General features: G+C 40.4%; 1 protein-coding gene across 7 annotated transcripts in view; it reads right to left on the bottom strand.

Annotated features, from left to right (window-relative positions):
- The window catches only part of SH3KBP1 (SH3 domain containing kinase binding protein 1), a 233,384-nt gene that overhangs the window by 107,235 nt on the left and 98,495 nt on the right, over window positions 1–27,654 (bottom strand). For all 7 annotated transcript variants that reach the window (XM_065677327.1, XM_065677328.1, XM_065677329.1 and 4 more), the window contains one exon: window positions 3,437–3,543. In XM_065677327.1, coding sequence (XP_065533399.1) covers window positions 3,437–3,543 — 107 coding nt within the window. The remainder of the gene's footprint in view (window positions 1–3,436; window positions 3,544–27,654) is intronic.

Genomic DNA, 27,654 nt, shown 5'->3' with positions numbered 1-27,654 from the left:
CATCTCAGAACTCACACTTGCTGTAGCAACTGTTTTAGTCCACGCACTGTACAGCTCCAAACCACTTCTACCACAACAGAAATTCCCAATAGTATCTACCATTACCACAGACATATAAATCCTTTCAAAAGTATCTTATCCAACCTGTTGGCACCAGGAAGAAGGATGTGGGGCTACTACACCTCAGAGGTTGGTTAGCACCCTGAAAGCACAGGTGGATGAGACATGCTCATCCTCAGCATGTTACCATCTGGTATCAGTGTAACCCGTTTCCACTGGGGATCTGGGGAAACATACTTGGGCACTGATAGAGGCAGATAGAAAGACTTCACTTCCCTTATGCTAACCCCTTGCTGGAGGCAGTGAACTTCCAGGGGCTCAAAGAGGAACAGAACCTATTTCTTTAAGGATGAAGCCAAATTAGCACAGTACACCAGGAACCTGGTTTTTTTTGCAACAAGAAAAGTTTAATGAGTTTTCAAGAATAAGTGATATTTTTGACACATTTTTTGATAAATATACACACAAAGCTATATAGGCAGTATTTTGATCTAATCAATCCATTTTAGTTTGCTGCAAGTCATTAGAAATCAATTTATTTTCAACTAAACAGAAATCCACAGATATTTGAAAATATTAATCTAAGTAAATTTAAAACAAATTAATTCAACTAATGGAATTTTATTTTTTTAGGAGAATACAATTAAAATACTACTTGTGGGAATCTGAGACCTTCTACTCATTAATAAAATGATGGGGTAAGAGAAAGGAGCAACTGGAAATGGAAAGTGAATGACTGTTAATGTTCTAATTACGCACTGAACCACTTTAAATAATGCTGAAGATGCTATCATCAAGTAATGATAAACAAAATTGATATTTTGCAAGAACTCCCCCCAACTGTTGCCTACGTGGGATGGATTTTTTGCTGTTGTTTCAGGTATTTTTGTACAATAACATATTATGATTCTGGCCTTTGCAAAGAAATCCCTATTTTCACAACTGAGGAAGCCAGATTTTTTAAATAATAAGGCACTCACATCAAACATTTGTCATTTGAAATAAGGAGCATCATATAATGACATAAACACTGTGAATCCTATTTCAATGTAATGACTCTCTGTACAACATCACCTACAAGCACAAATCAGTACACTAGCTGGTACAGCCTTCTACATCAAATAAAGTTCCTGTTTCAAAAGAAAAATTCTGCTCTAGTTTTTCAAGGAATTAACACTATTATGGTAAGGGCAGAAGACACTATTATGGTAAGGGCAGAAGAGGAAGTAATAACAACAAGTATTCAAAATCCACTGCTTGGTATCAACCATGATGAAAAATAAAGTTCACACAAAATCAGTTCCTGAGTTGCTGATCATTTTTTCTCTTTTTACCTTCTTTCACCAGTTGATCTAGTTCCACCCAGAAGAGTCAGACAATGTCCTGGATCGCATAAATGTACCAGATGGCGCCTGAGACAGAGCTTATATTTCAGTAGGTGACAGAACACGGTACTTCATAAGGTCAAAGTGGACATAGCCTCACCTGTGTCAGCTATTCTCAGCATTTAATTATGGCCAGCAGCTCAAGCTAGCTATGAGCAATCCCCTTCAGTAGTACAATAAAACTAATTCCAGTGTGATATTCTTTAGTACTGACAATCAAAAAAAAAGCATCCCTAGACTATTTATTTTCTTAAACCTTAGAATCAGCAAGTTGTCAGTGTTTTCTTCAGCAGTAGTAATTCCAGGTACAATTATGAGTTTAAGACTATAAAGTCTGTAATCGGCAATCCAAGTAGGTTTCAAAAAGACATACCCTTAACTATAAGCACACACATGCAAGTATAGGAACGTTTCATAGTTCTTCTACAGCTTTCAATTTTAATGCCAACATTTTTAGTCTTGTCTGGATTCAAATAAATCTGTTATTTAAATTAAGATATTTATATTTATCAGATGACAAGAGGTGCATTTCATAAGAGAAGTCTAGTGTCCCATATAAATTATTTAATCATACAACTCATTTGGTAGAGCTAACTCGTTGGCTGGCTACTAGGAAGGGATTTTATTCCATCACTTTACTCTTGAGAGACACAGACTTAAAAGTTTTAAGTAGGCCAGCTGATGGAAGATACTTGTGTGGCCATGTAAGTTCAAATGTACTTCAAATTGTGCAATGAAAACAGCTCATGATGCCATGAAACTTGTTATAATATTGGGTTTACGTTGTCTTTCAAATATGCTCTTAAATATCTTACAGCCTTGACATTCCCCATTACAATTCTGCTCACAGACAGAATAAGGTTAGCTAAGTGACATATCATGTCTGATTCCAGGAAGAATGATGTGCAAAGCTGGTATGTGCAGCTAGGTTAAATGAAAACCAGTGATTACTAAGCTTCTTACGTTCAGATCTGAGAATTAAATCTCTCATAAGAAAATGCTGGATGTCATATAGATTGCAGCAGAATTTATATTCTTTTAAAACTGATTTCTTAAGTGACAGATACAGGAAAAAGAAAACTAACCGTATATCCTTGACAAGAAAATAAATGTTGACTTATTAGCTGCTGAGTCACAGGGAATAAAAGTCCTACAAATAAATGATACAAGCTGAAACACACCTTTTATTGGCTGCTTGTGCAGACTAAAGGCTTAGATCTTTTTAAATCTACATAAATAAAGACTAAATGAGTTTGAATGCATTCTATTTAGAGGATTCATGTTAACATTCTGACTTTTGGTCCTTATGCTATTAAGCTAAAGAAGGTATTTCTAAAATCTCTAATGGAACAAAACTAAGGTATTGGGAGCAAACACCATTCCTTGATCCTACAACCAGGATGGGGAGCCTAGTTTTTTTTTCATTTGTTTGGGCTTTTTTTACTGTTTTGCTTGTTGGTTAGTTTGGTTTTTTGTTTGGTTTTGGTTTGGGTTTTTTTTACTGATTAGACTAAAATGAAATAGTTTAAATTTGCAGGCACAGATTACAAAAGGTGCTGAACATTAAGTTCATGGCTGAAGTTCAGAGGTCTTCCAAGTAAATTTCTTAAATGTGTTTAACACCGTAAAGATAATTCTTCCCTGTGGCTGGCTTACTAAAATTTGGAAAAGCTTTTTCTGCTATAATCTTGGTTCTTTGGAGATACAACCTCAATAGCCCTTTAGCACAAACTTCAAGTTTTTCCCAGAACAGAGCTCAGAAGTATCAACTCATCAAGTAAAACCTGCAGGGAAAAAAAACCTCATGAAATCCATACAAACAATCACATCCCCTCGACCCCAACAATAACCCAAACCAGACACATCCGTATAGCAGAGAAGAAAAATGTCTGGTTTAAATTATGTCTTAAAACACACTGTATCTGAGAGCTTAACACGCATAAGATATATTAGAACTGCGTGTGTGCATATTCCACTAAAGATCTGCTCACCTCTCCCACAACTTCAATGATGTCACCAACTTTTAATTCCAGTTCATCTTCATTTTGAGGCATGTAACTGAAAGCCACCTGACATCTTCTTCTTCTGTTTCTCTCTCCTGGTGGAAATAAAGAAAACAGGGAAATTGTAAAATGAAAAAAATTCGACGCCAAACATAAGCCACGAGAAACAAAGATTATTCTTTGAGCACTGTTAAAATAACAGGAATGTTTGCAATGCTTAGTATATCCGATTAGAATTATTTTACAAACAGAGCGTGGAGAAAAGATTTCTGGTGCATATTATTTCTTTCAATTATTTTTATAATTCAGTGAAATTAATAAATGACAATAAATTGTGGGGATTTTTTCCTTTCTGTAATATTACTCATGAGCCAAAATTTAACTAATAGATTGTGCTTCCTAGTGACAGGATGGGTAAACTTTACCCAGAGGATCTTTCCAAACATATCTGCTACAAGTTCTCTTCTATGCTAATGATCCATATACATGGTATAGGCAAATCCTGACAATAAAGGGATGGGAAAGGGATCCAAAATCTTGTGGATTTTGCTCATATGGAAATAACTCTCAACTGATTACTTTATCCTGTATCTTTTTCTTTATAATTCATTCACAGGTGTACAAATAACACCATTTTTTTTAAATATATATTCTTTTACATATACATACATACACACATACAGTTATATATAGATGTATATGTGTACACACATATTTGTAAGGTGCATATTTATGCACTAATATCAGATTAAAGAAAACCCATCCCAAAGGACCCCAATGCTAGGTACGTCATTGGGTGAGTGTGGTTAAGACAGACTTATTTTGATAATCAACCAGGTACTGGAAATTATGTTACCAGCCATCTCTTGTTTTAGTTTGTCCAGGATGGAGATGACGTTAGATGCATGACTGGAGAGAGGCTTGAATTCATAGCTCTGAATAAGAGTAAATCCTCTTACTTGACCCTTCTGATATCACAGTTTTAAGACAGGTAAATGAAAAGATTCGGTTCCAGAACTGTTTGCCACATATGCTGGCTTACTTGTATGTGGTTTGTAGCAGAGCAGATGAAAGAACTTCCCTAAATCAAGTTGCCAAGGCTTGCTGCTCAGCCTCTGTTAGCTGAAGGAGAACTTACTGACATGAATCATTACCATGTTGGAATGTGTTGGAGGAGAAAGTAGGAAAATAGAAATAATTCAAAACACAGGATTCACTGATTGCTCCCCCTTCTCTAGAAGATGTGCAATGTATAGACCATACTGTTCTGTATAATTACAAACAGGTATCCCCATAAACATATACACACACTCTACACAAATAACTCTACTTTCTTTTATGCTATTTCTCTTAACTGCTAAACGTGCTCAATACACACCCAGATCAGCTGTATAAACAATGCCCAAGAATGGCCTTAATCTGACATTAAATCACAGAAATGTGTCTTATGGTCAGTCTATTACTTCCCCTGCAACAGGATGAACTGGAATAAAAAATTACAGAACTTCCTTTTTATCTATTCTATTAATTGAAACTAGAGAAAGGAGAAGCCATTGAATTTGGCTTTCTGACAGTATTTTTCACATCCACTGCAATCCTGCATAAGTGGCAGCTTACTGAATTCTAAAATTCGTACCTTAATGCCATATAACCAAACTCTCTCAAACTGGCTCTTTTTTTCCCACCTATATATGACTCTTCGCTGTTCACCATCTAAATTAAAATGGTCCTAAACTGACAACTTTATACAGCAGCATTCAAAATAACTTAAATATAACAAATACCTTCCCTATTGGGTGCTTCTTTCATTGTGCAAAAGAAGCTGGCTATTTTACCTAAAGATAACATCCCCACTATGATTTCTAACATCAAGCAGCAACCTATGTGCTGATGTTGCCTGATGTGACAGATGTCAGTTGCCACCCCATTTAATAATCAATATTGTGTGACTCTTGGAGAATATTTTTGAGATTGCTAAAAGAATAAGTAAATACAATTCTGAATGTTTGTAATAAAACTATATGAATCCTTCCCCCTCCCACCCCAGAAAGTTTATTATTGTATAGAAAATTTAGTGAAAGTCTGCATGTATCTCCATTAGTCTCATGGCTGTCTCACTGATCTCCCTCTCCTCCTGATACTTACAAACATGAACAGGCTTTGCTAATCCAACTCCTTTTGTTGTTTATCCTAGGATTCACCTATCTAAATGCAGGAGTCCCTGAATCAGATGTCTAAGTCTGAACCTATCACTCAGGAGTGAAGAGAACCTAATACATCCTGAGGGTATTTAGTGTCACTGTAAAATAGACAACTAATATACATCAGATGAATGACTGGAGGTGCCTTTTTCTACTGGTGGAGCTAGATCAGACCTCAGCATCTAACTTTAAAAGGTCAAAGTTAGGTCAAATGGGAAAAGGAATGAACATATATTCAGAAACTGGAAACAAACAAACAAATCTTTGAGGGTATAAATCTCATTTGTTTCAAAGTGATGTCTGATCAGATTCTAAAAATGGTGTGGTTGCCTGTGACAGCAGGAGACCCTGGAAGAGCTTCCTCCAGTTGTACACATGCAAGAGAGAGCATGATTTCCAGACACTTAAACACCCTTCTGGCATTAGCAATGAAGAAAAAAGAAAGAGGTAATGACAACGCACTGGCATACGATACTTACCTTTGTAAGGGTCACCAAAAGCTGAGGCAACATTACACAGGAGGTCACACTGGTACTTACATGCTGCTGTCAGACCCAGGAAAAGTCACAAACTGACAACGCAGGATTAGATGAAAAGTGCGGCAGCAGCAGAATAGATAGGAAACAAACTATTTCAAAATGAACTGCAATTTTCCAAGCCAAACTATTTTTTTTAAACTTAAAACCTCCCTCATGAAACAGATGTTTATATAAATGTCTGTCTGAATGGATTATATGGTGGCTTTTATAGAGCCTACTTTTCACTGATGCCAATGTCCATACAGCCTGTCCTGTCAGTGAAAACCACATTGTTAACTTCACTAACAAAATGTCCATCAACTTTACATACTAATCCACTTTTTTTTGCCCCATCACAAGATAACAGTACAGCAATCCGCTTCATAACACAGCACAAGTATTTTACAGAGTCAAAAAACTATATTCAATAAAAAGTTCAGAGACAGACCCATGAAGCAAATGCCTGTTTCTCTTCCTTCTGACAATATGTACATCTAAATGGCTGACAATCTCTTCAAAACTAGGCCTCATAGTGTTGTACTTCGATCCAGTTTATATCATGCATATCATTTATATCTGCATCAATATCACTGCGGTAAAGATTTCTCCCACACCTAAAAAAATTTCAAATGCACTAAAGCACATAGCTCCTGCAGACTCATGGACTTCCCGCTAGTGCAGACTTGCTGAGCAGGCTCAGGTGAACCATGGAAGGAAACTGAAATCCACTGAGCACCATTCAAGTAGATGCAAAGTGACTGAACTCAGTAAAACCATACAGCAAAGAAGCCCCTTTCAGGCAAGTCTATTAGGAGGAAAATGACAAGTTGGAGGAAAAGTTTCCTGTCTTCTTTTTGCAGACTTTCCTGCATGTGGCATCATCTGCCTTCAGTCTCAGTTGCACTTCCCATCCTTCCAGCTCTCAAAGCTATATATGTAGCTGGGGGAGAACTGGTTCAGTGCACAGTGTCTCCTGGTTAGACAAGCTGGGCTGTGATATGACTCAGCTAGAAACCAGTTCTAAATTTGATGTGCCAAAAGACAAAAGGCAACTATTGTTCAACTAAGAGGTGACGTATATGCTTTTAGGTTGCATGCTACTGATTTTAATGGTACTGATGGAGCTCTGGTACAGCTGTTTTGGACTGCCAGCCTAGATGGTTATTGTACCATCTTTTGTTATAAATAATTAAATCGTATGTATAAAAATGCAAAAGCGTGAGCTACAAGCTTACTTCTGAGAAAAATTCTTAAAGCCACTACCCTCCATAAATGCTTTTGAGAAACAGAAGTCACCTAATTAAGAGCAAACAGCATTAAAATTTTATCTTTTTAAATTGCTTTTTTTTAAAGTATAATGAAGATAGTATTAAGACTTCAGATAAAGTCTTAGTCATACTCAATTCTAATGTAGATTCTGTCACTACCTTCTATAACACAAGGACTCCACCATCTTATATCCACCCACTAGGAGAAACACAATTCTGATTTTAAAAAGCACCAGAAGCATCAGCTTCCAATTTCCTTCTTTTCCTGGGGGATTTTGGAAATATTTCTCCAACTTGGGATATGACATGCCAATTCCAACTGTCTCATCACTGACATGCTGTTGAAAGGGTGAATGCTTTCAGCTGGGTGACAAAAAAAAAACCAACCAAACCCGCTGAGGTCTGTTTATTCCCTGTCTAGCAGAAAACAGAAGTTGGGTGCAAATATTTTAGGGGGGGGGGGGCAAAGGAAGAAGGAAGGGGGACACCACACACACACTAGTTGGTTTGGTTTTTTTGTGGTAGTTTGGGGTTTTAGGGGGGATTTGTTGGGGTTTTTCTGTTTGTTGGTTTTTGGGTTTTTTTAAATCTGTGACATTAAAATACCAGAGAAGAGAAAGAAACTGCAAGGAGGATTGAGGGGAGACAGAATATCTGAGGTGCTTCCAATACACTACCAAACTGGTTATATAAAGCTGCTGCATTTTCTCACAAGCAGATGAACTGGGAAGTGTCCTGATTTGACATGTGCAGCTGAATCACGGAGATTGCAGGACTCCATTAAGCACAACTAAGCCAGAAAGCAATATACCATTGCTGTTAGTAATATATTACTCCAAGTGTGTTAATGTTGTACTGTTATCAAGGAGTAGGTTTTCTTTTGTTAGACTCCACAGAAACACTTCCAGGTATTAGCCATCTGGCTGCTGCTTTGAATTTTATGACCAAGGTTTATCTGTGAGGAACCTGAAAGCCTGAAAGATACATTTTTGTTACACTCTCATGTCATAACATATGCACCATCAGAATATAAGCAAACCTCATATTGTTCAATGAATTCACTCTTTTCTTAAAAACACGCAGCAATATTCAGGCCTTTTAGCATGTATGAGTCTTTTGCATAACAGGAGTAATTACTGGAAGCAACTTACAGCAACAATGTAGTACAGCAGTCTTATGCTTTCAGAAGAAAGCCATTAACTAACTAAGAAGTGGAGCTTTTCTGTATGCCGCAGCAGGAGCCAGGCTTGTGCATTTGACAGGCACAACTGAAGTACTACTGAAGCCCAGATCATTACTTAAGTCTAACGCAATGAAGAAGAAAATACTAGAAAAGTAACTGTAAACAAACTCCAAAGACACTTGCACAGTTTAACCATATACCACCATTTTTTTTCTAAGTCTGATAGTATTAAAATGCAATGAAAGGAGTAGAAACTTCTGAAAGAGCAACATCAAGAATGCAGTTGAATCATCACCAGCAAATTATACAAAGCAAGTCCAAACTCCAACAGCAACACTTGGGCTTGCCATATAGGCTGCATATTTTATATCTTTCAGTGGCAAAGTGTAAAACACACTATTAAACTACACATTAACTCAACCACAGCTTTGGCCAAATGACCCATTGTCCAGCCTGTTCTCAACAATAAGTTTGTTGCTCTCATCTAGTGATTTTCAAAAGCAGCACATTCCAAGGAGCAGCAAATGCTTCTGTCCTCACTATAATTCTGGGCAAGCCAAGGCATATTTCAACACGGTGGCTTGCTCCAGTCATCTGTAATTTTGGGACTTAATTAATTGCCATATGCACTAGGTCCCACTGCCTGGCACTGGAGTTCCCCACCTTCCCTTATGCAATTAGCACTTGGTGCCATGAGGGGGCCTATTGCCCAACACAAGATCTTGCATTTGCTTGTGTCTTTGGTTTCTTTTCTCAGATGATGACTGGCAAAGATATATTACAAAAAGAGCTTGTTACACTAGCTAGCACACAATTCATCCAAAATGACTGTATAAGGAGCTTTAAGAAATACTGCAGGCAATAGATAGATGTAGCGATAAATTAGCTTTTCTAAAGAACAAGGATACACAAACTTGTAATATTTTCTTGGATGGCAGATGAAGTTTCAAAATGCAAGAACAAAAACACAAGACTTGTGAATGTCCCATGAAAGGCCTTTTCTCCTATTCACACTGCATACATCTCATGTTGTCATTGAATAACCCCAAAATATTACTCCCTTAGCTAACCTTCGAGACAGCGTTCGACTATTTTGCTCCTTGCTGGCTTTTTGCATTGATCTCTAGAGAAAGCATTTGAATAAACCAAAACTAAACATGAATTGCTGTTGCATCTTTCCCACTTCCCTGACGTTCTATCACATTATTCACACCCCTTAAATTGCCTATGCACAGTAGCACTTCACAACATACAGTAAATGAAAGCAAATAGCTCAAATTTGTGGAACCACTATGCACATTCAGCTTACTTTGTTTCCTCCTTTCTATAAAGGATCCACATGGACTCTCACAGAGTAATCCCTAAAAGTGTTACCTTTGTATTACCAGATTGCTGTCTTGAAGCTGACTTCTGTCCAATTTAACCCAAACAAATAAAAAAACAGTACATCTTTAAAATGTATGCCTTTTTCTTAAAGCACACTAACAACCGAGCTACTTCATTATCAGATACCAGAGCATCAGTGCTTTTTGACAGGTTCTCAATCTCTGTAATGACACTGCAGGTCTCAATCTGACCTCAAGAGATCAGTTTCAAGTAATTCTCTCTTCTCAGGAAACAAACCAACCAACCAACCAACCAAACCAAAACAAAACCGAAAACGTTGTCAAGATTTTATTTTCACTCCAACAGGTAACAACATACATTAAACAAATGCCTCAAGAAATCTTGGAAAGATGTAAAAATACAACAACCGATTTTCTGGTTCCTGCACTCATGAAAGCTATTACACAAAGAACACATGCAATAAATCAGCAACACTTAACAAAACCCCAAACTTTCATACTGGGCTCTTAGGACATCAGTCGGATTTAACCTAGAATCTTGTTTTCCTCTAGAATATCTATACAATTTAAATATTCATTTGAAGCCATTAAAGGCAACTAAGTTAAATAAAAAATACTAACACATACACAGACAGAGCAGACACTCCACTTTCCTGTTTAACATTGTTCCTAAAACTCGGAGTCTATGTGAAATTTGCCTTGGAACACAAGCTTAGTCACATACTAAATTCTATGAAACTATCATGTGAAGCTAGGAGATGCCCTGGTAAACAGAAAATTCCTCACCCAGTCTTGTGTAATGGGTCTGATTCTGCAACGCTTACACAGAGATGGATAGTCACTTGGGCAGAAACACTCAGGCATGTGTCTCCCATGGCAATTAAGCCATGGCATTTTTAAAGCCTTGTAGAGAACAGACCTGCGGCAGGGCTGCTCGCTGGGCTGCTGACATGCATAAGCACAGCGTGCGAGGTTATACAACTACCAGTCCTTCAGCTCTGCTAACAGGAAATCACACCAGGAGGAATCCTCAATCGCACTGCTCATGTTAAGATTTGTTATTTTCCTCAGCTACCATCGTGAAAATGCTATAATGCCAAATAACCTGCCGTTTTAAAGGGCATGTTATGCTATACTTTGTTATTTGAGGGTTGCACAAGGGCCCAGGAATACATGTTCAGAAAAGTAATAAATAAATATGATAAATTGAAATAAATCAATTATTCTTGCTGCTGCTGGCCCTCTGGAGCCCCAGACACCACTAGCTCTACGATAGCTGAGCAGAAGGTAAGTTTCCCAAAAGGTATCTCACTACTGAAAATGAAAATTAACATTCACTGTTCAATGTACTCAAAAATGAACAGTGCCACAGTATCCACATGGAATAGTTCATTCTACAAGCACAGGACAAATATTCCTGTTATCAGGCAATTATGTATCACATTCCTCCAAAGCTGAGTAACAAATGGGAAAAAGAAACAAACCAAAAGGCTAATTCTTTTGGCAAGTCACCAGCCTACATATACAGTACAGGGGTAGAACAAGTTGCCCCAGGCAATGTTGGAAAAGAGGAGGAAGCAAAACTTCTGCAATGGCTGCATCTAGCAAGCCCTGCAACATCTCTAGCTGGTGGTGCTGAGAAACTCTGAATGCCACAGAAATTTCCCTGTATTTTCTTAGTTGTTCTCATAAGTTAAACAAGCCTTTGTGGTATTTATAAGCATTAATTTTTATTAAATTAAATTGAAAAACTTTTAAGAGTGATGGTTTATGGTAAGAAGCCTGCCAGCAATTCAGTTCTTTAATATGGAGTAATTTTCAAAAGATGCCACACACATGTTCTTTTGGTCGTCTTCTTTTTTTTTTTGGTGGTGGTGGTTTGTTCACAAGATTCTAATGCATTCAAAAAGCTGTAATTTATCTAGAGGTTTTTTAATAAAAAAAAAAACCCAAAAGTTATAATGTTCAATTCCCTCATTACTGCCTCACACCTTTAGTTCTCATGGAAAGCAGACTTTATACCTCAAAATCCTCTGCTACTAAGCACACCCAAAGGTTTATAACCCTGTGGGTAAGGGATTTGCTTCACTGTGATCATTAATGCTAAACTAACAACACATATTAAAAGTAACAAATCAAATTGCCCATGGGGAGCAACACATTCTTTTTTCAGTGCTGGAAAACGGGGAACATGGCACTTGGCTTGGCAAACCACAGAACAAAATTCCACCTCTTGAAGTTAGTTTAAGCATTGAACATCACGTTGTTGCATCTCAGAGCATTTATCCAAACACAAGTGCATTCCTAAATATCTGTAAAACTCTCTAGTAAGACTTGCATCAAACAAAACTAACTACCATTGAACGATTCCTATGCCACCCCCAGTGGCACATTGCCAATAAAACTGCAAGCAAGTGATGTAGAAACTCAAAAAACGTGCTCATTAGAGTATCTGATTGCACCTTGTACGTCTCTGGCAACCTTAAGACACCTGTACTTCACTAGATAGTCCAGACAGACAGAAGCCAGAGATACTTCTACATCTTTTTAAGCGAGAACTTTTCTTTAAGGCAAAACTTTTAAATTATACTATGGCCACTGACTTATGTTCCAGATACTGGCATGTCCACAGCACTTTTCTCCCTTATGACTAAACCTTCATTTCATTTCGTTTCACTTTCACATGCATTTGCATGTCATTTCATTGCTGAAAAACACGTAGAATTGGTCAGGATTGTTGGCAGAATAGTTAAAATGATCAAAAGGCTTGTTGCCAAAAGACAAATGTATTTTTTATATACAGAATACTCAGAGCACTTAAATAATAGTTAGGGTCTCTTCAACAATAGCTTGTTAGTCACTACTTGATCCCCCTTGCTGCATTCATCACAAATGACGAACCTCTAGTTCAAGTACTGAGATTCCCATTTGTCTACCCCAGAAGCCTAATTTTGTCATAATAACAAACATAATTAAAAGGTAGTAACATGGGAAAGATTTGCAAGTATACTAAGGTATTTAGGCACCTAAGGTTACATTCAGTCTAAAAGACCCCTGCTTCTACATCTTTCCAACACTCTGTACAAGCTCTTCCAGAGTTAAATTTTTAGCCTAGCACTAGTTGTTATTGCAAATAAGTATCCAAGGCAAACAGAAACAAACTACATTATGGAATAGTTTATAATCCTCAGCTGCATTAAAAACAAACAAAAAAAAAAGACAGGAAAAAGAAAGAGAAATTGCTTAACATTAAGCAAGAGACAAAAAGGGCCTCCAAATCCTTGCCTTCTGAGAAGCAAAAAGGAAAAGCCACTCAAAGTTAAGGCTGATTCAGTCAGAAGAGCAAGGAACAGGAGCTGTTCCAGCAAACCCGAAGAAAAGATTCCAGTACAAAGTAATAAAATAATTGGCCCGTACATGCTCAACCCAAACACTGTTGCTCCAAACTATACAATGCCTTATTTACCAAACTTTTTCTCACAACTCCTTTGTTATTCTGTTTCCCTGCATGACCAGAAAAAAGAAAAACCCACCCTGAAATCCTGCAGGGATTCATTTTTGTCTTTATAATAATGAAATAAAGCAATTTAAAAAACCAAGGACACTTGGATGTGTTTTGTGGATACACTTTATGAGGGCAGAAAGAATATGGGACTGAGTCTATGTAATTAATGCATCAATTATGCTGCTTAAAAATATCAATACCATAAAACATTATTCTGTAACTTCTTCTTTATAACTATCAAAGTGTGCAAAAATAAATACACACAACATTACATGACACTCTCCCGGCACTTCATTACCCACAAGATTTACAATTACGAAATAACTTGGCAGCAACACATTTCCTCTTCTATATTCCTTAATACTATTCAATATACAGATAAAGAAAGTAGGATAAAAAGGTCATAGTTTTAACCTTATATTGCAGCTGTGCACATGGTCACAGATATACATAATGGGTCTACAATTACCTTACATCAGTTTTGGAGTACCTGTATAAAAATGCTACTCCTTTAAGTACTTCTCAAGCGTAAGCCTCTGAAAATCTCCCTGACATCTCAGCCCACTGTTCATTCATGACTTCACCTTTACTTTCATGTATACTACACAAAATGCAATTGTCAAATATTTTAATTTTCATCAGTCACCAGAAGCACTGTAATGCCTCAACATGGTATTTGCATTTGTTTAGAGATGCGCAAGTATATACTCCAGTGCCACTGCATACCCCTTCTAATGCTGAAGCTATGGTACTGGAAGGTTGGTCTTACCCAAGGGAGCTTATTGACATAGAGTAGAAACGGACACAAGCACAGAACCACAGAAGCAATTGAAACAAGACGTGCTCACAGGGAAGACAGCTGTCAATGACTCCGTCATACTCAGGGTTCAACACTTTGGAAAACCCTTTTATTATGTGCTGTACCTGACTACTTCAGGTACAAACATCAGCTAAAATCTTGCTTTAAGAGCAGCTTTTTCTAGTTAATCTTTAATGCTGCTTGCAGAAGAGAAACAGGAAGATTATGCAGCTTCCACAGGCAGTCTTTGCATGACCAAGGAATTTCCGTTTATTTCTTCCAGCAGCCTCTCAGTCATGCCTTGTGTTCATATGTAGCCCTACAGCACAGCTGCAGCCACAGACAACTTCCACTTCCAGACTAATGCTTGTATTTGTCCTCAGGTCTAAATTTTTTTTGTATGTTATAAAAACATAGAGCTGCTCTGAGCTACACTATACCCTGAGACAGTCACCTATAAATACGAAATCATCCACTAATATTAGTCTAAATATCTTCACAAAATGCAGCACACAGAAACAAATATGAACACTGGCTGTTCCACGAAGTGTGTGCTGCTTGCATTACTGAAAACCAGAGTAAGGAAATTCAGTAATATAGAAAGGAATATTCAGTAATATAGAAAGCTTCTATTAAGCACAGGAGAAATCTCTACCAATACCTAAGATGGGGGGAGGGGGGAAGGCAACTCTAGGACTTTGTATCTCAGACAAAATTTTAAATCAGCACCACATGAAAGATACTTGGTATCTTTGTGCTGCAAGGAAAGATTAATATAAATATATGTAAAGCTTTGCATAATTCACTATCTTTTGCCTTTGAGGACAGATGCTGAAGCATGCAAAGCATCTAATAACTTACTTGCCTCTGAGGTAATTCATACCTTTTTTATTTACAGAAATATTGCTGTTCTTTATTACTTGTCAGTCTTTTTTTTTTTTTTTTTTTGGTAAATTACATTTCTTTGTCTGCTCTTAGATCCTGATCTTGTCATTTTATTATTTTGCTGTGTTCAGAGATGTTCATATCTTAAAACCCAGTATGAGAAATGAAGCCTGCACTGAAACTCCAATTTAAACAACCTTTCATAAAGACAAAGAGAGCATTTATACTTCGAAAAGAGTGTGGTAAGGTAGGGATGATGACTCAGTAGCAAGAGGCAAAAGCAAACACAGAACTGTTTCATCTCCTTTCTCGACAGATCAAGTTTAATCTGAAGCTGGGATGACAACAAATCTGATGACCATTTGGCCTTCACTGTGAGACTAAACATGCTCTTGCAAATCAATTTGCAATGGGTATGTATGCATGTAAAAGACCTCTGAACTCCAAATAGCTTAGTGAACAAAGCCAAATTTGTACGCTGAAATAAAGACAGAGTCACAGGGTCTCTAACTGAAGACCACCTTTCCAGTACAGAACATAACACTTCATGGCAACATGTTTCCTTGCAGATAAACCCAGAGTGACTACACAAACACGGCCCCTTCTTTTACAGTACATAGTATTGGCAGTTGCTCCAGAACTGTCAGTCCTTCCACTTTCACTTCAGTTAGCACAGAGAGCCACATAAATGACAAAATACTCACCAATGTATCTAGCCTTTTTCTTATAGTGGGAGCAAATAAATAACCCCTTTCTGAACCAGAGCAATTAGTTCATATCTTACTCGGTTTCCAATATTTTATCTGCAGGGTGTTCTCAATGTACAAACCCACAAAGAATACACTGTTGTGTTTGGTTTGTGTTGCAGAAGTTTTACTGCAACAAGTCTCAGGTTATTCTTTGGCATCTTCAATACAGTCCTTGGTAGTGGAAGATAGTGATCCCTGAAGAGATTAGAATATTAATGCAAGAATCTCACCTAGCGAATGGCGACTGCAGAGAAATGGCCCTCTACCGAAGCTGAAAATACAGGCTGTTCTGAATTAGCTTTAAAAGATTTCATACAGTGTCCTTTGAAATTTGTTCTCACCAATAATCACAGAGTTCTGCAAAAAGCACTGTATTTGAAGTATACCAAAACAGTCTTCATGTTTCCCCATGCTCAGCTGACTTGCTTGTAACCAAAGGCTAAGTCACAATGAACAGAAAGATTATAGTCCAAATACATGAAAACCGCTTCTCCTCATTGAAATCCCCACTGAACCAAAACGTTTGTGAGCAAAGTAATTTGTTAATATAAGAGCTTTGCTAGATTTTGAGACGTGACAGGTGATAAAATGTAAGAAATGAAATTTTTAGACTACAAGAATACTGCCTTGGCTGCCCATTGTCTTCCGTTATTTTCCTGTGAATTCATAATCTTTAAGACATCTGTTATCTCCAGCTGACAAAGAAAAGAATCTCAAGGAGGAGGCAAGCAAATGAATCATTTATCATCTGCCCTCTCTCCTCCTGACTGCTTCTCTGTTGTCAAGTGATACAGTAACAGCTTATTCTAAAAAGACACCATCAACATCTTCTAATTTTGAACATACATTAACTAATTGTTTTCTTCTACTCATGCCACCTGCCCCGGTTTCCTGAGCCGTACTTAGCATGGGAGCCATGTGGTTTTAAAAGAAAAACTTGTAAGACTCCAGAAGCTTCTCTGTTTAAAACTGCCAGTTAAATGATGCAATGCATTACTGGAACCACCTAACCACATGACAGTTACCTGTGTTAGAGATGCTCCTCTAATAGGAGAGCACTGGCAAGAGGCAGACACACTTGAGCAGTGCTTGACACTGCATTATAACACTACCTCTTTGACCTTTCAGTCTTTCAGCATTGGCTAACGGACTCTATGGCCAGCATTTACTTGTGTTTGCTTTTGCAACTGTGCTCCACCCCATCCACATCCCATTCCCCTCAGCCTTTCCTGATATTCTTATATCCTGTCCATGTTCACCTTTTTCTTTCATGTTACAGTGACACTTTATAGAGCATTCACTTCAAAAAGCCTTTGTAAATATAGAGCAGTAAGTTTGCATTTTATAGAATCATAGAATAGTTAGGGTTGGAAAGGACCTCAAGATCATCTAGTTCCAACCCCCCTACCATGGGCAGGGACACCCCACACTAAACCATCCCACACAAGGCTTCATCCAACCTGGCCTTGAACACTGCCAGGGATGGAGCATTCACAACCTCCTTGGGCAATCCATTCCAGTGTCTCACCACCCTCACAGTAAAGAACTTCTTCCTTATATCCAATCCAAACTTCCCCTGTTTAAGTTTTAACCCATTACCCCTTGTCCTGTCACTACAGTCCCTGATGAAGAGTCCATCCCCAGCATCCCTATGGCCCCCTTCAAATACTGGAAGGCTGCTATTAGGTCCCCACGCAGCCTTCTCTTCTCCAGGCTGAACAGCCCCAACTTCCTCAGCCTATCTTCATACAGGAGGTGCTCCAGTCCCCTGATCATCCTCGTGGCCCTCCTCTGGACTTGTTCCAGCAGTTCCATGTCCTTTTGATGTTGAGGACACAAGAACTGCGCAGAATACTCCAAGTGAGGTCTCACGAGAGCAGAGTACAGGGGCAGGATCACCTCCTTTGACCTGCTGGTCACCCTCCTTTTGATGCAGCCCAGGATACGGTTGGCTTTCTGGGCTGCGAGCGCACGCTGAAGCCAGCTCATGTTCATTTTCTCATCGACCAGCACCCCCAAGTCCTTCTCTGCAGGGCTGCTCTGAATCTCTTCTCTGCCCAACCTGTAGCTGTGCCTGGGATTGCTCCGACCCAGGTGTAGGACCTTGCACTTGTCGTGGTTGAACTTCATAAGGTTGGCATCAGCCCACCTCACAAGCGTGTCAAGGTCCCTCTGGATGGCATCCCTTCCCTCCAGCGTATCAACCGGACCACACAGCTTGGTGTCATCGGCAAACTTGCTGAGGGCGCACTCAATCCCACTGTCCGTGTCAGCGACGAAGATGTTAAACAAGACCGGTCCCAACACTGATCCCTGAGAGACACCACTCGTTACTGGTCTCCAGCTGGACATTGAGCCATTGACCACAACTCTTTGTGTGCGGCCATCCAGCCAGTTCTTTATCCACCACGTGGTCCACCTATCAAATTGATATCTCTCCAATTTAGAGACAAGGATGTCGTGTGGGAGAGTGTCAAATGCTTTGCACAAGTCCAGGTAGGTGACATCAACTGCTCTACCCCTGTCTATCAGTTCCGTAGCCCCATTATAGAAGGCCACCAAATTGGTCAGGCAGGATTTCCCCTTAGTGAAACCATGCTGGCTGTCACCAAGCACCTTGTTGTTTTTCATGTGCCTTAGCATGCCTTCCAGGAGAATGTGCTCCAAGATTTTACCAGGCACAGAGGCGAGACTGACTGGTCTGTAATTCCCCGGGTCTTCCATTTTCCCCTTCTTGAAAATGGGGGTTATATTTCCCTTTTTCCAGTCATCTGGAACTTCACCTGACTGCCATGATTTTTCAAATATGATGGCCAGTGCCTCAGCAACTTCATTTGCCAGCTCCTTCAGGACCCGTGGATGGATTCCATCAGGTCCCATGGACTTGTGCACTTTCAGGTTTTTAAGATGGTCTCAAACCAGATCCTCTCCCACAGTGGGCCCAAGGTCTTCATTCTCACAGTCCCTGCGTCTGCCTTCCAAAACTTGGGTGCTGTGGTCAGAGCCTTTGCCAATGAAGACCAAGGCAAAGAAGTCATTCAGAACCTCAGCCTTCTCCAAATCCTGTGTTCTCCCAAGAGCTTCCAGAGGGGGCCTACATTGTCCCTAGTCTGTTTTTTATTTGCTATATACCTATAGAATCCCTTCCTGTTATCCTTAACATCCCTGGCCAAGTTTCATCCTAACTGGGCCTTAGCTTTCCTAACCTGGTCCCTAGTTTCCCAGACAACATCCCTGTACTCTACCCAGGCCACCTGTCCTTGCTTCCACTTTTTATAAGCCTCTTTTTAACTTTGAATTTTCCTCAGCAGCTCCTTATCCATCCAAGGAGGTCTCCTGGCCCTCCTGCTGCACTTCCTTCTAGTTGGGATGCAGCACTCCTGAGCTTGTAGCAGGTGATCCTTGAATATCAACCAACAGTCTTGGGGACCCCTGCCCTCCAGGGCTATATCCCATGGAACCTTACTAAGCAGGCTCCTGAAGAGGCCACAGCCTGCTCTCTTGAAGTCCCGGGCAGTCAGCTTGCTGCACGCTCTTCTCACTGTCCTGAGGATCTCAAATTCGACCATCTCATGATCGCTGCATCCAAGGCTGGCCTGGAGCGTCACATTTCCAATGAGTCCTTCCCTGTTGGTGAGCACGAGGTCAAGCATGGCAGCTCTCCTTGTTGGCTCTTCTATTACTTGCAGAAGGACGTCGTCTTTAAGAAACTAGCTTGAGACATGGGTTAGGGATGTCTTCATTCTGTGATAATTTATGATGTGTGCCTTGAGCATTCAAGAGTACAATCTCCTATCTGTACAGCATCTTGCTATTTGGCCAGCAACCAGAAAATAAGAAAAGCAGTAATTCCACTGGGCCAGGATCTCTAGTTTTTAATGGAATATAATTAATGCTTTTCTTACTTTTTGGGGGGTGTTTTGTTGTTTTGGTTTTTTTTTTTTGTTGTTGTTGTTGTTTTGTTTTGTTTTTAATGTATATTTATACTGGGTGGGTGATAAAACACTGGCACAGGCTGCCCAGAGAGATTGTAGAGTCTCCATCCTTGGAGATATTAAAAATCCAACTGGACATGATCCTGGGAAACTGACTCTAGCTCACCCTAGAGCAGGGGCTTGACCTAAACCATCTTCAGAGGTGCCTTCCAGGCTCAGCTATGCTCTCACTCTATTTTAAGGCTATGCCCCATGATTCTATATCACTTCTCTGCTACTAATCTTCCTTGTCTACAGCTTGACTGCTAAAATCCAACCAAGCTGCTCTGAGGCACTCTCCTTCCTGTGAGTCAGCCTCTGACACACAAAGATGCTGAGAGCAAAGCATATTATTGAAACTAGGTGTGAGCTGTCAGCAAACCTGCAGAAACTCAATTTCATACATTTGATGCCTTACCTTGTTTACAAATCTCATAGTAGTACAACCCATCCTCTAGCTCACCAGGCTGAACTCCCATAGGATCATATCTGTAGTAAATGCCACCTGGGATCAGACAGCAGATACTAGAACTGCAGACTATGAACACTGGCATTTTACTAGGGAGCTGCAGACAGTCTCTTTTTAGAACTTTTATTTCCTGTCTTGCTTCTTAACCAGTAAGACATCCATCTAGGTAACTGAAATACAAGGGGAAGTGAAACCTTGATCATTTATTCCAAAAACACTGCAGAGCTACTGTTTATTTTTATTATTAAACTCAAACAGAAATCAGGAAGATAAACTTCCACAGTTTTGCTCCTCTTTGTATTTAGATGAAGGTGGCATAAGTCGAGTGAAAAAAAGTGTTTTGTGTGCTTAGAAATGTGTTAAATTTTAATGTACATATGCACAGTATTAAATTATTTCATCTTTGTATGAGGAACAGGGTGCCCAAAAGCCTCTGAAAGTTCTTTCATAAGCAGCAGAATTAATGAAACTTAAAGAACTATGGATTTGCACCCATTGCCTTCTAATCACCTCAACCTCTACCTGCCCCTACTGCCCCTGACCCCAGATTGTCACAAGATGACACTCTCCTGACAATATGAGTGACTCTCTTCCCTCATATGCAAACAAGTATCTGAGCCCAGCTCCTTTGCACTAAACTAAGAAAGGGGGTTAGGGCATATGACAGTCACTTGCTGCAGATGGCTTACTGGAGCAGTACCTGGAATAGTAACGTGAGAGCTATGTATCCCATCTTCCTGAATGCTGTCTGCCTCCTGGGGCTGCAGTTACTCCCTTCATCAAGTATGGACAGATTGAAGGGGGAAATAAATTTCTTATCTCTTTCTTCCTTTGCATGGGCATGTAGGGCAAATAGCAATCTTAGAACACAAGGATGTTAGCACAACCAATTGTACACTTTTTTAATAAATCTGATTCAGAAAATTACATCAGTGCCTTCATATTCTGAAATGAGTTTTATAATAGGTTTCCTATAGGATTTGAAAAAGGAAGTTTCATGATATCATGACAAATTTGTCTTTTACTCTCCAAGGACTCAGTTATATTTTTATTTCAAAAGCAGTTCTATCCACCACACTGTATTTTGGGGTTTAAGAACTAGAAAAGAATGAATAGTAAGGAAGAAAATAAAATCCTCATAGGTTTCTGTACTGTGTGCAAACCAGCTGTCTGCTTTCCCTGAATTTATTTCAAAAAATATTCTTCAGTGTACTGTTACGCTTCCTTATGTTAGGTCCAGTATTTATACTGAAAAGCTTAGGTGGAAATCTTATCTAATCTTTAATACCTTACATCATGAGATAGCTACTGAAGAGCATCCTCCTTTACTCTGGAGACTGCAAAGGACAGAAGTTGTCCACTCCCACATTAAAAATCCTTTGGTCCCAAAGATGCTGTGGTTTGCATTATGTTTCTAAATAAACTTGAAATAACCACTTGAGCAGTGTGCCACTCTTTCATTAAGCAATGAATTTCACAACCCAAATGGTGAGGAAGCGCCAGAACAGAGCGAAGGCAGATAGTTGAGGCAAACTTACTGTAATGTAATCCCTCTGCCCTCTTCTAGACATGGTCAGTTCACAACTGAATCCACAGGTTTGTGGCACAGAACTTCCTACAACCTGGCTGCAGAACATGTGCTTGTTGGGTTTTGTGTCCTTATACTAAAAGCTTGTCTGCCTTTTAATTTCCATAATTCTATTTTCTACATGTGGCATGGTAACTACCCATATAAGTTTGCGAATGGTGATCAACAAATAAAACGTTCTGTGTCCTAGTCAAGGGATCTATTGACAACCATCTTTCAAATGATCTTCACTAACCTTGTATTTCAGCTTTCTGCTAGTTTTCAGTGGGTTTTAGACGCTGAAAGATGTCTATACAGAAATAACTCAGTCTTACTACATTTTATCAAACACCAACTTTTAAGCTGTACATAACTTCCCACCAAAAACCTCTGTTGCTTTGCCTTCTCAAAGTCCTTCATCCAGTAGCTCACCCAGATTTTCCCCCTCCATGATACAACTGGGGATGTCATATTTGCATGACTTCACCCTAATGCCCTTTGGCTTTGCCTCTAAGGTCACAACCATTTCTGCTTCTAACATTGTGCTGTGAGTAGTGATGACTTCATGTCAGCTGTGATCTGTGTAAAGATGAAACTTCCTGCCAAATAAACCAATTCCTGGAATCCAGTTGCACAGCTCTCCTAACACCATCCAAGGATGCAATTGCACCCAAGATCCCCTACTGAACCTGCCACCAGACTTTTCTTTGACACTTATCTTTTTTTCCCCCACAGCAGCATTCACACAGACTACTTCTATCCCTGTTTCTTGGCACAAACTTTTCACCAGGATGCTGCCTAGGACTACTTAATGTCATGTTAATCAATGTGCTACAGCTCTCCATGTTGAACTGAGTGATTTCTTATAGATTACTTTCTTTCTTTCTTTGTTCCGTTTCCTTAAACAAGAGTCTTCCAGACTTTTGGTGTTAGGCAAGGCAAGTAGTCTGGTTTTGTAACTCACCGTCTCAATAGCTTTTTTGATGGCGCCTGTACACCTATGTCTGCTCACCCTCTCCTTTTGAATCTTACAGTCTATTACAAAACTACTGTGTCACCTGTTATGCTAACATATTTGGGCAATAATATTACTTTTATTTGTGAAAGTATTACTTGTATTTGTAAAAATAAAATTAATTTAAAATATGCTTAAAATGCACTCTGTGCATTTGAAGGCATTTTATCAGGTTTGCTATTTTTCCTGGCACTATTGGTTTCTATTTTTTAGTGGGTTTTTCATACAATGCATAGGAGAATATAAATTTCCATAGAAATAAAAAGGTAAGTGGAGGACTAGTCAAGCCGGCAACTGACGTACACATTAAAAGAAACTCCTTCATCTTAAAATAATTAAAAAAAAAAATCTGTCTAGGTTTTAAGTTTGCAATGTCTCAATGTCTCTTTTTAGTTTTGCTGGGATAATCACTCTCTTTTCCTAAAAACAGCTCTCAAGTTCCTCTTGTCTTTTCCATTACACTTGCTACATGACTAAAAAGTTACTTCCTGAAAGTTAAAAGCTGTAATAAACAGGCCTCTGGCTCAAGTCAGCTGTGTCTGTACTGAAATCCATCTCTATCATGATTCTGTGATTTACAAGATGAAGAATGGGGAGAGGAGAAGGGGTCTGTATAAGAAATACTCTGTATACAACTGTAGTGGTGTATCTCTGGGACACTAACCAAGCCACATACCTCCCCAACACAAGAAAAAAGTGAAGAGCAACACTGACCATTCAAACTGACAAGAAGGTATGTCTGGTTTTGATAGCAGTCGATTTAATTAACATGAAAAAGTTTGACAAACTATCGCTCTCTCCTAGCATTTTTAGGATTATTCTAATCTGCAACCAAATAAAGGCAGCAGTGCCGCTCCCTTTGCTTCTCCCAGCTCCTGCAACACTCCCTGCCATCCTGTCACAGAATCACAGAATCACAGAATCCCAAGGGTTGGAAGGGACCTAAAAAGATCATCTAGTCCAACCCCCCTGCAAGAGCAGGGTAACCTACAGTACATCACACAGGAACTTGTCCAGGCGGGCCTTGAATATCTCCAGTGTAGGAGACTCCACAACCCCCCTGGGCAACCTGTTCCAGTGCTCTGTCACTCTTACAGTAAAGAAGTTCTTCCTGATGTTAACGTGGAACTTCCTATGCTCCAGTTTACACCCATTGCCCCTTGTCCTATCACTGGATATCACTGAAAAAAGCCTAGCTCCATCATCCTGACACCTACCCTTTACATATTTGTAAACATTGATGAGGTCACCCCTCAGTCTCCTCTTCTCCAAGCTAAAGAGACCCAGCTCCCTCAGCCTCTCCTCATAAGGGAGATGTTCCACTCCCTTAATCATCTTTGTGGCTCTGCGCTGGACTCCTTCAAGCAATTCCCTGTCCTTCTTGAATTGAGGGGCCCAGAACTGGACACAATATTCCAGATGCGGCCTCACCAAGGCTGAGTAGAGGGGGAGGAGAACCTCTCTTGACCTACTAACCACTCCCTTTCTAATGCACCCTAAGATGCCATTTGCCTTCTTGGCCACAAGAGCACATTGCTGGCTCATGGTCATCCTCCTATCCACCAGGACCCCCAGGTCCCTTTCCCCTTCACTACTTTCCAGCAGGTCAACCCCCAACCTGTACTGGTACATGGGGTTGTTCTTCCCCAGATGCAAGACTCTACACTTGCCCTTGTTAAATTTCATCAAGTTTCTCCCCGCCCAACTCTCCAGCCTGTCCAGGTCTCGCTGAATGGCAGCACAGTCCTCTGGTGTGTCAGCCACTCCTCCCAGTTTTGTGTCATCAGCAAACTTGCTGAGGGTGCACTCAGTTCCCTCATCCAGGTCATTGATGAAAATATTAAACAGCACCGGTCCCAGCACCGACCCCTGAGGAACTCCACTAGTCACAGACCTCCAGCTAGATTCTGCGCCATTGACCACAACTCTCTGCCTTCTTCCTTTCAACCAGTTCTCGATCCACCTCACTACTTGATCGTCAAGCCCACACTTCCTTAGCTTATCTATGAGGATGCTGTGGGAGACAGTATCAAATGCCTTACTGAAATCAAGAAAAACTACATCTACCGCTCTACCATCATCCCTCCACCTAGTCACTTCCTCATAGAAGGCTATAAGGTTGGTCATACATGACTTCCCCCTCATAAAACCATGTTGGCTGTTCTTAATGACCCCCTCATCCTTGATATGCCTAGTGATGGAGTCAAGAATAAGTTGTTCCATCACCTTTCCAGGGATGGAGGTAAGGCTGACCGGTCTATAATTACCCGGGTCCTCCTTCTTGCCCTTCTTATAGATTGGTGTGACCTTTGCCATCCGCCAATCCTCAGGCACCTCGCCCGTTTCCCACGACTTACCAAAGATGATGGAAAGTGGCCTAGCAATGACCTCCGCCAGCTCCCTCAGCACCCGTGGGTGCATTCCATCCGGACCCATCGATTTACAGATGTCCAGATTGCATAGCTGATCCCTAACCCAATCCTCATCTACCAAAGCAAACTCCTCCTTTGTCCTGACTCCTTCTGGGGCTATAGAAATCCGGGGCCCTCGGGGAGAGTCTGCAGGAGTAAAGACAGAGGCAAAGAAGGCATTCAGCACCTCTGCCTTCTTTATATCCTCTGTCTCCAGGGTACCCACTTCGTTCAGCAGTGGGCCTATATTGCCTCTTGTGTTAGTTTTATTTGCTATGTATTTGAAGAAGCCCTTTCTATTGTCTTTAACCCGACTAGCAAGATTGAGTTCCAAGGAGGCCTTAGCTGTCCTAATTGCCTCCCTACATCCTCTAACAACTGTCCTATATTCCTCCCAAGCGGCCAGCCCCTCCTTCCATAATCCATAGATTCTCCTTTTCCACTTGAGTTTGCCCAGCAGCTCCTTGTTTAACCACGCCGGTCTCCTAGATCCCTTACTTGACTTCCTACTTATTGGGACGCTCCGATCCTGAGCTTGGAAGAAGCGGTCCTTGAATGCTAACCAACTATCTTGAGCCCCTTTACCGCCTAGTACACTTTCCCATGAGACTTCCCTTAGCAGTTGACTGAAGAGGCCAAAGTTGGCCCTTCGGAAATCCAGAACTGTGGCTTTGCTAGGTATTCTATTCCTCCCACACAGGATCCTAAACTCCACCATCTCATGGTCACTGCAGCCAAGGCTGCCATTGACCGTCACCACTTCGACCAAACCCTCCTTGTTGGCGAGTACTAAATCTAGCAGCGCTGCTCCCCTAGTTGGTACGTCCACCATTTGCATTAAGAAATTATCATCAATGCACTCGAGGAACCTCCTAGACTGTGAATGACTGGCTGTGTGAGTCTTCCAGCAAATATCGGGGTAATTAAAGTCCCCCACGACGACTAAGGCATGTAGTCGCGAGGCTACTTCCAGTTGCCTGTAGAAAGCCTCATCAACTCCTTCGTCCTGATCAGGAGGTCTGTAATAGACCCCCACAACTGTATCACCCGTGCCAGTCAGCCCCTTGATTCGTACCCACAGACATTCCACTTGCTCCTCATCCGACCCCGGACAGAACTCAATACATTCTAGTTGCTCTCTCACGTAAAGAGCCACTCCACCACCTCGCTTCGCTGACCTATCTTTCCTAAAAAGGACATAGCCATCCATGACCACATTCCAGTCATGTGAACTGTCCCACCATGTCTCTGTAATCGCCACTAGATCATAACCTTTAGCCCGCACACAGACTTCTAACTCCTCCTGTTTATTCCCCATGCTGCATGCATTGGTGTACAGACATTTCAGGGAGCCAGTCCTAGTACCCTTTTTCCCCTGCGGGACAGGGTCTAAAAAGCTATCCTTTCCCACAAGTGAAACAAGAGATTGATAGTCCTCCTTAGCCCGCCATCCTTCAATCCCTAGCATGTTCCTCTTGGGCTTGTCCCCAACAGGCCCTGTTAAATCCCCTCCCCCCTTCATAACTAGTTTAAAGCCCTGTCAATAAGCCCTGCTAACTCCTGCCCCAAAACCCTTTTTCTTCTCTGGGACTGGTGTATCCCGCCTGTCACCAGCAAACCAGGTGTCCCATACAGCAGCCCGTGACTGAAAAACCCAAACCCCTGCCTTTGGCACCAGTCACGTAGCCATACATTAACCTGCAGAGTCTTCTTATATATCCCTTCACCCTCGCTTGCAACAGGTACGGAGGCAAACACCACTTGCGCTCCAGACCCTTTAACCAGCCGTCCCAGATCAAGTGTTCTTGCAGCAGTGAGGAGGCAAACAGTGAACTGGCTGGCTATTAAAAACCTCTGCATTTTTCTTTCAAGTTTAATGTCAACCTTGATCATTCTCCCTGTCTGGCCCACCATAAAGCCAAATAGACAACACTCTGCTGAGTCAGCAACAGAGAATTCCTAGGCCTGAAAAAAATACCAAGTCTTATGATCGTAGTTGCAAAATTAAGCAATAATGGCTGACATTGCATCTTGCAGCTTTTGCAGAGCTAGATACAACACTATATAGATACGGGACATCTGGAATCTGGCAGGAGTCTACACAGAAGTCTATACAAGGTACACATGGCATTAAAAGAGGTAGGGACATACAAAAATACAGCATTTAAAGTTATTTAAAATGAAAGGAATATCCGGTGTTAATGACTGAAACTTGTGTGAGGGTACTTTAACTGGTTAGTTTACCACTGAAATATCCCCAGTGAATCATACAATGGTTTGGGTTAGAAGGGACCTTAAAGATCATCCAGTTCCAAC

Source organism: Lathamus discolor, chromosome 4 (genome assembly GCF_037157495.1).
Source record: "Lathamus discolor isolate bLatDis1 chromosome 4, bLatDis1.hap1, whole genome shotgun sequence".
Lineage (NCBI taxonomy): Eukaryota > Metazoa > Chordata > Aves > Psittaciformes > Psittacidae > Lathamus > Lathamus discolor.
Note: the sequence above shows the minus strand (reverse complement) of the source record. Positions and strands in the feature narration are given on the sequence as shown.